At 36.1% G+C, this 12,996-nt stretch overlaps 2 protein-coding genes across 2 annotated transcripts in view; both read left to right on the plus strand.

Moving 5' to 3' along the window:
* Positions 1–12,996, plus strand: part of LOC309494999 (NACHT, LRR and PYD domains-containing protein 12-like) — a 180,760-nt gene that overhangs the window by 119,048 nt on the left and 48,716 nt on the right. Inside the window, exons 19-21 of the mRNA XM_082164516.1 lie at positions 1,505–1,675; positions 3,824–3,994; positions 12,405–12,575. Coding sequence (XP_082020642.1) covers positions 1,505–1,675; positions 3,824–3,994; positions 12,405–12,575 — 513 coding nt within the window. The remainder of the gene's footprint in view (positions 1–1,504; positions 1,676–3,823; positions 3,995–12,404; positions 12,576–12,996) is intronic.
* The window catches only part of LOC309494997 (uncharacterized protein), a 730,899-nt gene that overhangs the window by 34,328 nt on the left and 683,575 nt on the right, over positions 1–12,996 (plus strand). The window lies entirely within an intron of this gene.

Consider the following 12,996-nt stretch of genomic DNA (forward strand, 5'->3'; position numbering starts at 1 on the left):
GATAAAATACTAAAAAATTACTAAAATCATGTGTAGGTCAATACAATTTACAGGATCATTTTAACAAATAAGAAATTGATAGACACAATATTAATCTTGGGCAATCCGGTAAATGTATCATGTCCAAATGATCGTCCATTGGTCGCATTAATAAAAGTAGACCTATGACATTCTTATGCCATGCCATAAAATACATTAAGTTATTAGTTAAGATATGTACAGCAATGTACATTTCATGGCAAAAAGCTTGAAGTTATACAGAGGAAATGACAGAAAGCAATATACAAGTGGCAAAGGTGTTCAATGTAATCCTCTGAAGTCATATAATTAACTTTACAATGTGAACAACAGACTAAAATTTTACTAATTCACAGAAAAGATTGTCACCCATCCTGTACTGGCCAAGTTCAGTTATTGCTACTTTTCTTATAACTGGAGAATGTTCTGTTTTTTCGAGCTCTTTTGTAATGAATTAGTTGATTTAGTTCACAAAAGGATTCTTAGTAAATCTTAATCTGACTGATATATTTTTTAATGGGGCAGAAAGACTTTAAATGTCTGTAAGCTGTTAAAAGTATTTAGAAAACTTAAGACACTACACAATAAAAAAATAAAAAAATTGGTTATTTTATTTTATCTTAATACAAAATTAAAGCATCAGTCACTCAGGTCCTAGTGACAGTACATTACATATCATAGTGCATTGGTGATTATATAAAGACCAAATGTCAATATCTAGCACAAATCTAAAATAAAACATTCCCATATCTAAAGAACAATGACATCAGCGGCCCTGTGCGAGCACAAACGACCCAGACGGGTTTGTAGACGAGATGGATGGAGAGCGCGGCTTGCTTGCGTGACGTCACTAATCAAAAAAGATTTTGTGATGTCTAAAGAATCGAATAATTTATGATGGTTCTTTCAACAGCACAAACGAGCGACACCGGTTTGGGGCGATTTAGACGAAATGAGGTGGAGAGTGACGTCACAGCTCCTGAGTTAAATTTGCTATATCTGCGAAAGGAAAATAGATACAGTGTTTGTTTTAACGGCACAAACGATTGGCACCGGTTTGGAGCGATTTGAACAGCATGGGGTGGAGAGTGACGTCACACAACCAAAAATATAATGTTCAATATCTCAAACACCAAACCAGCACAAACATTTGTTTTTGCGGCACAAATCAGAACAAACGAATGGCATAGTTTTGGAGATTATTTCGTTTTATGGGGTGCCAACTTCACGGAGGTGTTTGCGTCTGGTAGATTGTGTTGGTCTTTATGGAAATGATCCGGCTGAGTCTCTGTTCTTTAACTTCCACTTCGTCAGTCGATCAAACTCAGAACTTTCCACTTCCATCGGCGCTTTTATGGGATTGCGCTCTCACGATAATTTGCCCTGTTTAGTAAATCTGGCCCTTAGTATTTAATATCTCAGTCTCTCTGTGGTTGTGTAGTTCCTGCTGAACTGAGAGATTAAAGTGTGTGTCGTTGTTCTACAGGTTGTGGAAGTGTGAGATCACAGATGAAGGTTGTGCTGCTCTGGCTTCAGCTCTGAGATCAAACTCACACCTCAGAGAACTGGATCTGTCTGCGAATATAATAGGAGATAAAGGTCTGACGCTGCTCTCTGATGGACTGAAGGATCCTCACTGTAAACTGGAGAAACTGAGGTAAGATCATACATTAATCTTAACTGAGACTTGAATAATGTTATTTTAACCCTTTAATTCCTACTGTATCATATTTGATCTAAATTATCAACATGATCAAAAACCTGTTGCACACAATCTACTACTTGCCTTCTGTTGTCTGGTTGATGGTTTATAGTTTTTTTTAGCAAGTAAAAGGCAAGTATAATTTTAAAACGTGTCGCTTCAGCTCGTGGGTCATGTGACTTTGCTGTGAAATCTTTACGGATTTTTAAGTAAATATAAGAATAACCTTTATAATGTTAGTAATATTTCAAGATGATCATTTTCTGCACTGAAGCAACTTAGGTTTACTTGATTATCCATACATCTTTTGTGAAAAATCATGTTCAAATGTATCAAATATGATCATCAGGCTTTTGAGGAAGGTTTATTAGTTCATCTCTCAATCATCATTGTATTGCTTTACATTATATGTTTTAAAATTACAGCGCTTTGATCATAAAACTAAGCATTTAAATATCGTCTTTAGTGTTTCCCACAGATTAGGAAGCAATTTGTGGTGGCCGGGTGGCGGGGCGGAGTGTTGTTCCATGTCAGATGGGGTTGGGGGGTTAATAATAAGTTTATTTGATTCACAGCTTATAGTCTCTTGACCTCGACAACCCAACTACATTTTACCGCAAACTTGCGACTAGTTAACTTTCTAAAGAAGGCGCAATTGCTTGTTTGCTAAGGGGTCAAAATTGGTCTTCAGTGGTGGCCGACCGACACTGTCATCCTTTCTTGTCACTGTCATCTATTTTTTTTATTATAAAGCTGTGATTTTTACCACTGGTTTGTTTTGTTTACATTAGTTAATGTATTAAGCTGACTAACATGAACGAGCAATACATTTGTTACTGTATTTATTCATCTTTGTTAATCTTAGTTAATAAAAAATACAGCTGTTCATTGTTTGTTCATGTTACTTCAGTGCATTTGCATTAGGCTAACTAATGTTAACAAATACAACTTTTGATTTCAATAATTTAGGCTACTAGTAAATGGTGAAATTAACATTAATAAAGATTAATAAATGCTGTAGAAGTGCAGTTTATCAGTAGTTAATGTTAACTAATGTAGTTAACTAGAGTTTAATAAATGGAACCATAGTAAAGTGTTACCGATTTGTTATACACCGATTCAGACGTCTCGTGAGTTCAGTGTTGGACAGATCAGTTGTTTTAATCATTCATTAAATGGTGAATCAGTTCAAGGAATCATTAGTTTGTGAATCGGACGTGTCATTAGCGGACCACGGCACGCGTTGTGTGATTATCCCGGCAGTTTAGGACATCGCACAATATTTGTGTCAACATAGAAAACATTTAATCACTGGATAGTTTTTTAGTTGTTGTTGTTGTTTATTCAAATTGTTTTTTATTTCAGCTGAATGTGCGGAACGCTTTCAGAGAGGATAAGGTTTTTTTTTAGCACAATTCACACACAGCTGTAATTCAGGGAAAAAATCTCTGAATGCTTACTATCGTGTCAATTCTCAATTGATTTTGATTAATATGCACGAGGGAGCGAGAGAGAGCAAGACAGTTTGAAGACTGTGAGAGTGCGCTCTCTCTCTCTCTCTCTCTCTCTCTCTCTCTCTCTCTCTCTCTCTCTCTCTCTCTCTCTGCTTGTTCTTTCAGTGCTCTGTCACAATCATCTACATCACTCACCAATCAAATAAGCACTGTAAAACCCAACAAGTTAAGCTAACTCATTTCATTTGAGGAAACCGATTACCTCAATTCAATTAAGTTTATAAAAACAATAGTTATGAGTACTCTGAACTTGTTTTAATTGAGTCCACTAAAACAATAATATTTCTTAATACACAATTAAACTTTACACTGCATTTAAATACTTTATATAGCTGGAACTGTTGTCAATGGTTGTATTAATTCTTGGATCACTGTACAACTAAATCTAAAAAAGTGATTATTCTCCCTATTTTTATATTACTTTTATATATTTTTTCAGATCGAAATTTACACACAATACAGCAAAAGTCAACATAAAGTAATAAAAACATTATACCCACACAGATTTAGTATTTAATATCTCAGTCTCTCTGTGGTTGTGTAGTTCCTGCTGAACTGAGAGATTAAAGTGTGTGTCGTTGTTCTACAGGTTGTGGGGGTGTAAGATCACAGATGAAGGTTGTGCTGCTCTGACTTCAGCTCTGAGATCAAACTCACACCTCAGAGAACTGAATCTGTCTGAGAATATAATAAGAGATAAAGGTCTGAAGCTGCTCTCTGATGGACTGAAGGATCCTCACTGTAAACTGGAGATACTGAGGTAAGATCGTACATTAATCTTAACTGAGACTAGAATAATGTTATTTTAACCCTTTAATTCCTACTGTATTATATTTGATCTAAATTATAAACATGATCATAAACCTGTTGCACACAATCTACTACTTGCCTTCTGTTGTCTGGTTGATGGTTTATAGTTTATTTAGCAAGTAAAAGGCGAGTATAATTTTAAAACGTGTCCCTTCAGCTCGTGGGTCATGTGACTTTGCTGTGAAATCTTTACGGATTTTTAAGTAAATATAAGAATAACCTTTATAATGTTAGTAATATTTCAAGATGATCATTTTCTGGACTGAAGCAACTTAGGTTTACTTGATTATTCATACATCTTTTGTGAAAAATCATGTTCAAATGTATCAAATATGATCATTAGGCTTTTGAGGAAGGTTTATTAGTTTATCTCTCAATCATCATTGTATTGCTTTACATTATATGTTTTAAAATTAAAGAGCTTTGATCATAAAACTATAAGCATTTAAATATCATCTTACTAAGACATGTTATTGGCAGATATAGAGTGACGACTGATATTTATATGTATTTTATGTCAGTGGTTCTCAACTCTGGTCCTGGGGATTATATATATAATATTATATATATATATATATATATATATATATATATATATATATATAGCAGTGTAAATCAGGCACGTGGGAACTATATTGTGAGAGGGGGGGGCGGCGTTTCCATGGTGACGCGTCATTGCTTGTCACGTGACACACCGCAGCAGCAACAGCGCTGAATGAATGATGATCTGCTTTTATGTCATTTTTCCTTTTTTATTCAGAATATTCACAAATGTGTTAGCTATGGCATGAAATATCTGATATTCCGATTGTCAAATACATGCAAGTGGAAGTATATTGTTGTTTAAACACCTTTATAACGATCGCGTTAGTTGAGCTGTATGCGCGATGGGCGCCGCCGTGTTAGTTTGTGCCGCAGACGCAGTTCGGAGAATCGGATCTGTTGGATTTACAACCTCTATGTTTACAACACGTGAATTCATCCACTTCTCCCGAAATACTTAAAAGTAAGTGGCTGGTGAACTGGGAATAGAATAGAGTAAACATTGAAGTTACTTACACAATGTGTATCTGATATGAATAAAACGTGTCGAATTATAATGGAAAGGATTATTATTACCTCTTCCATAGACATCAGTGTGTATTTTACAAACTCTAAATGTATTGTTTTTTTAGTACTTATGTGAATTTATATGTTTGAAACCTAAAATAAACAGTATGTGGTTGAAAACACTGAAAAGTTGTGATATATGACAGCTCTGAGCGCGCCTGTCTCTGGCTAAATTCAACATTTGAATTTAGCAGTTGATCATGTGATGCACTAGATTGTACGCTCCAGGGACCAGCCTAGACTGATTACACCTGTGTGATCGTACGTGCGAAAGGCTTAAAAACAATACATTTTCTGACACAAAATTTTTAAATGTAGGCTTAAATCAAACACATTTTAATTCAGATTCTGTATTTATATATATATATATAAACAACGGAAAACAAAAACAACGAACAAAAACCCCCCCCAGCTGCCTGACCCCGAGAGGGGTGGGGAAAGGGGGAGCGGCCGCCCCCCCTGTTCCAACGTCTATGGTGTAAATAATTGTCTGACTCAGCGTCACTGACAAAAGATTTTGAAAATAAAACGTTACCATTTCCTTCCAATTCTGTCCTTCAAACACAATAGTATTTTCCTAATAGTGTGAAGAGCATGACAGTGGTTATGATTGGGCTCCTCTCTGTCTGTGCTCGACACCAACAGCTCCTGCGTGCAGCAGATCGTACAGCACTGAGTCAGCGCACTTATTCAACCCGGCCAATGGACCGTTCCATCAGCGAGCGAGTCCTTCATTGCCTGTCATTATACCGTCTGTGTCGCTGCTAATCTGCTTAGACGGAGTCAAGTGCTCATCATTCGTCATTATTTGCGTGGAAATATTTTCTCAGAACATCTGCTATTTAGATCAGAATATAAAGCAGAATTATCATGTGCCAAGCAATCCTCGCTGGCTAAAACATTAAAACACAGCATGCCACAGGAGAAGTGTTCAAAAGCAGCGCATTCACTACAAATATTTCTGTTTAAATTAATTTAAAAAATGGTAACTTCTGGACAATGATTTTGTGATACAAGCAATGTAGCTCGACTACGCCACCCAATTGGAGAGCTGGGACTCTAAATTAATAATTAATTAATAATCATAATTAAGTGAGTCAACTGGGCTGCTCAACATATCAACCATTGACTGTTGGTGTTACTCCTATTCCAATCCAACAAATATCTGGGGAATCCTGCTGGAAATTTTAGCAGTGATTTATTTGTTGAAGCTAGTTCTACTTAAGCTTCAGTTTTTTGTGTCTATTGTATAATAACTCTGTATAAGGAGTGTTGTGTTAAACTAAGTCAAGAGGCTTCGGGGCTTGGTAGGCCTCTGCTGGCTTGATAGGCCTCTGTTGGAGGAAGGCCTGAATATCCGCATTTCTTGACATCATTCAATCGCAACAATAACCTGTGTACATCTTGGTAAGATAAACATTTTGGACATCATTTAACTAAAAAAATTGTCTTGGTACATCTTGGTAAGATCATGCCTCCTAAGCAAACTAGAGCTGCAGCGTGCGAGGAAGAGTCTGTTGTTACCATGAGTGTACTTTCTCAAATGATGGAGCAGCAGAAAGAGTTTTATAAAGACATGCTAACTCAGCAGCAAGATAATTTTAAATGTTTCATACAAGTGATTATGGAGGGAACAAATAAGAGATTGGATGGTGTTATACGCGATGTACAAGAGTTGAAGACAAGTTTGGAATTCTCACAACAAATGATGGATGAGATAAAATCAGGATACAAAGATACTGGAGCCAAAATAAAATCTTTTGAAAACGACATAATGAATCTAAAACGAGACATTGGTGACATGTTTACTAAGTTTGACTACATTGAGAGTCAACATAAAAGGAAAAATCTAGTCATCAATGGTATAACAGATGATAAGGAAGAGAGTTGGAGTGGTTTGGAGCAGAAGATACAACACATGTTTTCCAATAACCTTGGACTGGATGGGAAGATTGAAATTGAGCGTGTCCAGAGGATGGGTCAGTACCAGGAGGGTGGAAGGCCTAGGAGAATTATGGTGAATCTGTTGCGTCTTAAGGATAAACAATGTATTCTTTCCTCTGCCAAGAAGCTCAAGGGGACTAACATTTATATAAATGAAGATTACTCTGAGGCTGTGCTTCAAAGAAGAAAGGAACTGTGGCCAAAGCTTAAAGCTGCTAGAGCCCAAGGTCATAAGGCAATTCTAAGGTATGATAAATTGGTAATTTTGCCAAGAGATGAAAGGATTCAGGACTGAGATACATTTCAAGGTAAAAAAGATTATGTTTTTGACGTGTTTTGTGATTGCATTCCTTGTATTATACTAATGTGTACAACTAAAACTAGTAAAGGTTTGGTTTTGGCACATTTAAATATTTGTAGTATACGGAATAAAACTCAAGACATTATTAATTTAGTGCATAAACATTCAATTAATATATTAGCCCTATCTGAGACACATCTTGATAGCTCTATTAAGAATTCTGAATTATCACTTAAAGGTTTTAATGTTTTTAGAAAGGATAGAAATAAATTTGGTGGTGGTGTAGCTATCTGTGTGCAAAGTAACATTCCTTGTAGGTTAAAACATAATTTAATATGCAATGACATTGAAGCTATATGGATAGAAATCCATGTACCTTATATGAAACCAGTGCTTGTCGGATGCTGTTATAGACCTCCTGATGCACACGTTGACTATCTGATATGCTTAGGTGAAATGCTTGATAAAATCTCTGATGTCAATTGTGAATTCTATTTGTTTGGAGATATGAATATTGATTGGAATGATGACAAATGTACAAAGAAAAAGAAATTGCTTTCCTATATAAGTGTTTGTAATTTACATCAAATAGTTAATATGCCAACGAGAATCTTTAGCAATAAGGCGGGCATTACAACAGCAACATGTATTGACCATATTCATACTAATGTACCAGAATTATGTACTGATGTAGTGTCAATACCAGTAGGGTTCAGTGACCACAATCTCATTGCTGTTAATAAGAAAGCTAAAGTCCCTAAAGCTAAAACTACTTTTAGTAATTATAAAAGGTCTTATAAACTATCCGCTATCGAAAATATTGTGGGAGAAGTAGCAAATGCTGACTGGAAAAATGTTTACTGTGAAAACAACTCTGAAAATTCTTTAAATGTTTTTATGAGTGTGCTCTTGAACATTGTTGATAAATATGCACCGATGAAAAATAGGGGATCAAAATCACATACTGCGAGGTGGATTGATCCAACATTGAAAAATATGATGAAGCAAAGAGATGAAGCTAAACATGTTGCTGTGATAACGAGATCATTGGACGATAGATTAAAATACTGTAAATTAAGGAACGAAGTTACTAAAATAAATAAAAGGAAGAAGAAAGAGTATTATAAAAATAGAATTGACAGTGTTAAGTATGATGGTAAAAAACTGTGGCATATTCTAAATGAAATTATGGGTAGAAACAGAAATGCATGACCTTCTTTTGTAGAGTCCGATGGACGTTTTATAACTGAATCCAAAGATATTGCTGATTATTTTAATAATTATTTTATAAATAAAGTTAGTAATTTAAGAAAAGGTTTTAGTACACAAAAATTTAATTACTGTGAATTGATTAAAAATGAAATTATGGCTGATAAAGTGTGTAGCTTTAATTTTAATAGTGTGCAAACTGTAGAAGTTATGGCCCTGTTAAAGTCTCTTCCAACACATGGTAGTCCAGGCACAGACAACATGGACAGCATAGTATTGAATAAAACAGCTGAATATATTGCTGCTCCGTTATGCTATATATTTAATCTGTGTATAACGAGTGGAATCTATCCATCTTTGTGGAAGGAAGGGAAAATTATCCCATTAATAAAAGACAATCGATTAACTTTTAATGGGCATAACTGTAGACCTATAAGTATTTTGCCTGCGCTCAGTAAAGTCCTGGAAAAGATTATTCATACACAAATTTGTAATTATTTCCAGAATAATAATTTGATGACTATGTTTCAGCATGCATATAGAAAGGCACATTCTACCAGTACAGCTCTTACACAAATGACTGATGGATGGCTTAGAAGTATGGATAATTCGGAATTAGTTGGTGTGGTCATGTTGGACTTTAGTGCTGCTTTTGATGTAATAGACCATCAAATTTTAATTGAGAAATTACAGAGTTACGGATTTTCTCCTTCTGCTGTTACATTAATGAAAAGTTATCTTTCAAATAGAATGCAACGGGTTTTTTATAACGGTTCCTTATCTAATTATAAAAGTTTAGTTTGTGCTTTACCACAAGGTAGTTGTTTAGGTCCTCTTCTGTTTTCGGTTTTTATCAATGATTTGCCCTTAACAGTCAAAACAGCGTCAATGACAATGTTTGCTGATGACTCAACTGTTTACTGCTTCAGATTCATGTGACAAACTCAAATCAGGTTCTGTCTAGAGAATTAGATTCAGTGTATAAGTGGGTTAGTGGAAACAAATTAGTATTAACTATATCCAAAACTAAAAGCATGATCATTGGATCAAAACAAAAATTGATGCTTAAACCAAAATTAAAGTTACATTTAGCCGGGCAAAGAATACAAACAGTAGAAAAGGCTAAACTGTTGGGTTTGGTTATTGATAGTACTCTTTCATGGACAGAACATATAAATACTATTGTTAACAGAATAGGATGCGGCATTGCAGTAACAAAAAAATGCTGTCAGTATGTGAATCAGAAAACTTTAAAAATAGTAACAGAGTCATTAATATTGTGTCACTTGTCGTATTGCACTGAGGTGTGGTCCTCAGCATCAAAAAAGGACTTGACAAAAATTCAGGTTGCACAAAATAAAGCAGCAAGACTTGTTCTGGGCTGCTCAATTGAAACAAGTAGAGATCAGATGTATTCTACTCTTTCATGGCTTACTTTAAACCAAAGAATAACAGTTACTTTAAGTACTATGATATATAACACATTGAAAATGAAAATGCCGATTACTCTGTTTAATCAAATAGTATATTGTAATTCCGTGCATAACCATGACACCAGAAAGGCAAATAATGGTCATATAACGACCCCCTATCCAAAAACTAATTTTATGAAGAAAACATTATTGTATAGAGCTATTGTCATTTGGAATAACATTCCCATTCAATTGCGTCAGCTTTGTAATAAGCTTTCATTTAAAAAAGGTGTTAGGTGTTTTTTATTGATGTAGGTTTTGTTATTTTGATTTTAAGTAAGGTTATTATAATAATGTTATATTTATTCGGATTATAAATTGAAATTAAATTGTATGCATGTATGAGTATGTGTTTGTTTGTGTATGTAGGTATTGATATGAAATATGTATGTGTTAATTGTTATGATGAAATGTTTTTGTTATGTAATAATGTACATTTTTAGAGCGGACCCCAGGAAGACTAGCTGACTGCATAGACTTTCAGCTAATGGGATCCTAAATAATAAACAAATAATAAACAAATAATAAACTCTAAATAAAATAACCTTATCTTTTACTTGCAAGTTCCTTTAGTTTGGTCGGAGCAACACAACAAATTCACCAAGACAACATTTTCAATATAAAAATATATTTATTATAATCTCTAATTACAATAGTAAAAAGGGGTGCGCCCCGCACACACGCAATCTCTCTCACTCAAGCTTAAATGCTGGACATCGGACAAACACATTCAAAAATCCACTGGAAGTCCGTAGCTAGGTGCCCACAGTCCATAAGCGGTTCCTCTAACAAGTCCGTCTCGTGCCAGGCAGTGGCGTCTACACAGCAGGCCACCTGTCAATCACTCGCACGCACCAACACAACACTCACACAAACAGAAAGAAAAGCCGCCAGTATCTCCACAGTAGATAAACACAGCATAAGCGCAACACCACAATAGAAGAGCTATCAATCGTGCAATACCCAATCAAATCACTGCAATTCGTGAATATGCATAGGCTATATATATATATATATATTGAAAAAATAATGGTATGACTACGGCGGCTAGACTGGAACTCTCCAATTTAGGTGAGACGTGGATCTTAACTTCGGACGAGGCAAGGCAGCATAACTTAACACAGGGCGTCACTCACCAATAAACTGGGAGCAGACGAATATGACTCCCAGTCCTGTTGAACAGCGCTCCACAAAACCACCGGCCCAGGACGGACGAGGCAGGACTCAGGACAGCACAGCAGAGGACGGCAGCAATCTTAGCGCAGCAGAGGAGAAGACGAAGACACACAGCAGCCACCGGGTGGATAGCAGGACCGGCACATCAACAAACTTCAGGCTTCGACACAAGCAAACAATGATCCATGCAACACTCGTGGCAACAAAATAAGGCAATCGCGACTACCATCCAGCAGTAAACGTGGGGAACAGAGTTGCAACAAGCAGAGTTCACGGGGTAGCAGACACGCATTGTTTCAGTTCCTTCGCTTTTCAAACAGTCTGTGACTTGGCGTGGCAATTACCAACAGCTGTCCATCTAATCAGCTGTGGTCCAGGCACCCAGGAGAATACGGGGGCGTTACCCCACATTCTAAATCATGGTCAAACAATCACCAAAATAAAGCGTGAATAATAAAATAAAATCACAAAAAAAACACCAAATCAAGTAAAAAAAGGAAACAACAAACAGTGCCAAATACACACACGAACACACAGCATGAAATAAAATGGACCATAATCTCTCCATATGACAATTTCAATAAATTTCAGTGCTTAACTCCATTAATGAGAGTGGCATATTTAACCTAAATGTGTGTATCAGATGTAAAACAGTTTAAATCATTCTGTTGACTTCATTACTTCACTCACTCCAGTAAAAGAGTGTGTACGCGCGGTCTAGAGTGTTCGTACGGTGCGCACATTTACACTAGTTTAGTTTTTTATAAATCCTTTTTTATCCGTGGGAAATTGCGTACACACATTTCAATGCTTTTTTGTGCGTATGCAACGTTTCTGCATCAGGCCGCTGGTGTTTGAGCCATTATTTACTGCCCAAAAAAAGCAGGTCTGAAACCAGACGCTAACTGGTAGATTGTGTTGGTCTTTATGGAAATGATCCGGCTGAGTCTCTGTTCTTTAACTTCCGCTTCGTCAGTCGATCAAACTCAGAACTTTCCACTTCCATCAGCGCTTTTATGGGATTGCGCTCTCACGATAATTTGCCCTGTTTAGTAAATCTGGCCCTTAGTATTTAATATCTCAGTCTCTCTGTGGTTGTGTAGTTCCTGCTGAACTGAGAGATTAAAGTGTGTGTCGTTGTTCTACAGGTTGAGATGGTGTAAGATCACAGCTGAAGGTTGTGCTGCTCTGACTTCAGCTCTGAGATCAAACTCACACCTCAGAGAACTGGATCTGACTGAGAATATAATAGGAGATAAAGGTCTGACGCTGCTCTCTGATGAACTGAAGGATCCTCACTGTAAACTGGAGAAACTGGAGTAAGATCATACATTAATCTTAACTGAGACTAGAATAATGTTATTTTAACCCTTTAATTCCTACTGTATCATATTTGATCTAAATTATCAACATAATCAAAAACCTGTTGCACACAATCTACTACTTGCCTTCTGTTGTCTGGTTGATGGTTTATAGTTTTTAGCAAGTAAAAGGCAAGTATAATTTTAAAACGTGTCGCTTCAGCTCGTGGGTCATGTGACTTTTTGCTGTGAAATCTTTACGGATTTTTAAGTAAACATAAGAATAACCTTTATAATGTTAGTAATATTTCAAGATGATAATTTTCTGGACTGAAGCAACTTAGGTTCCCTTTCGTAAAGGGAACTCCCGCTGCATCGATACTCGATACTTCGGGGAATGCCCTCGGCATGACGCGTCTGAAGTCTGTAATGGAACTAT

Source organism: Leuciscus leuciscus (genome assembly GCF_965113295.1).
Source record: "Leuciscus leuciscus genome assembly, chromosome: 3".
Classification (NCBI taxonomy): Eukaryota; Metazoa; Chordata; class Actinopteri; order Cypriniformes; family Leuciscidae; genus Leuciscus; species Leuciscus leuciscus.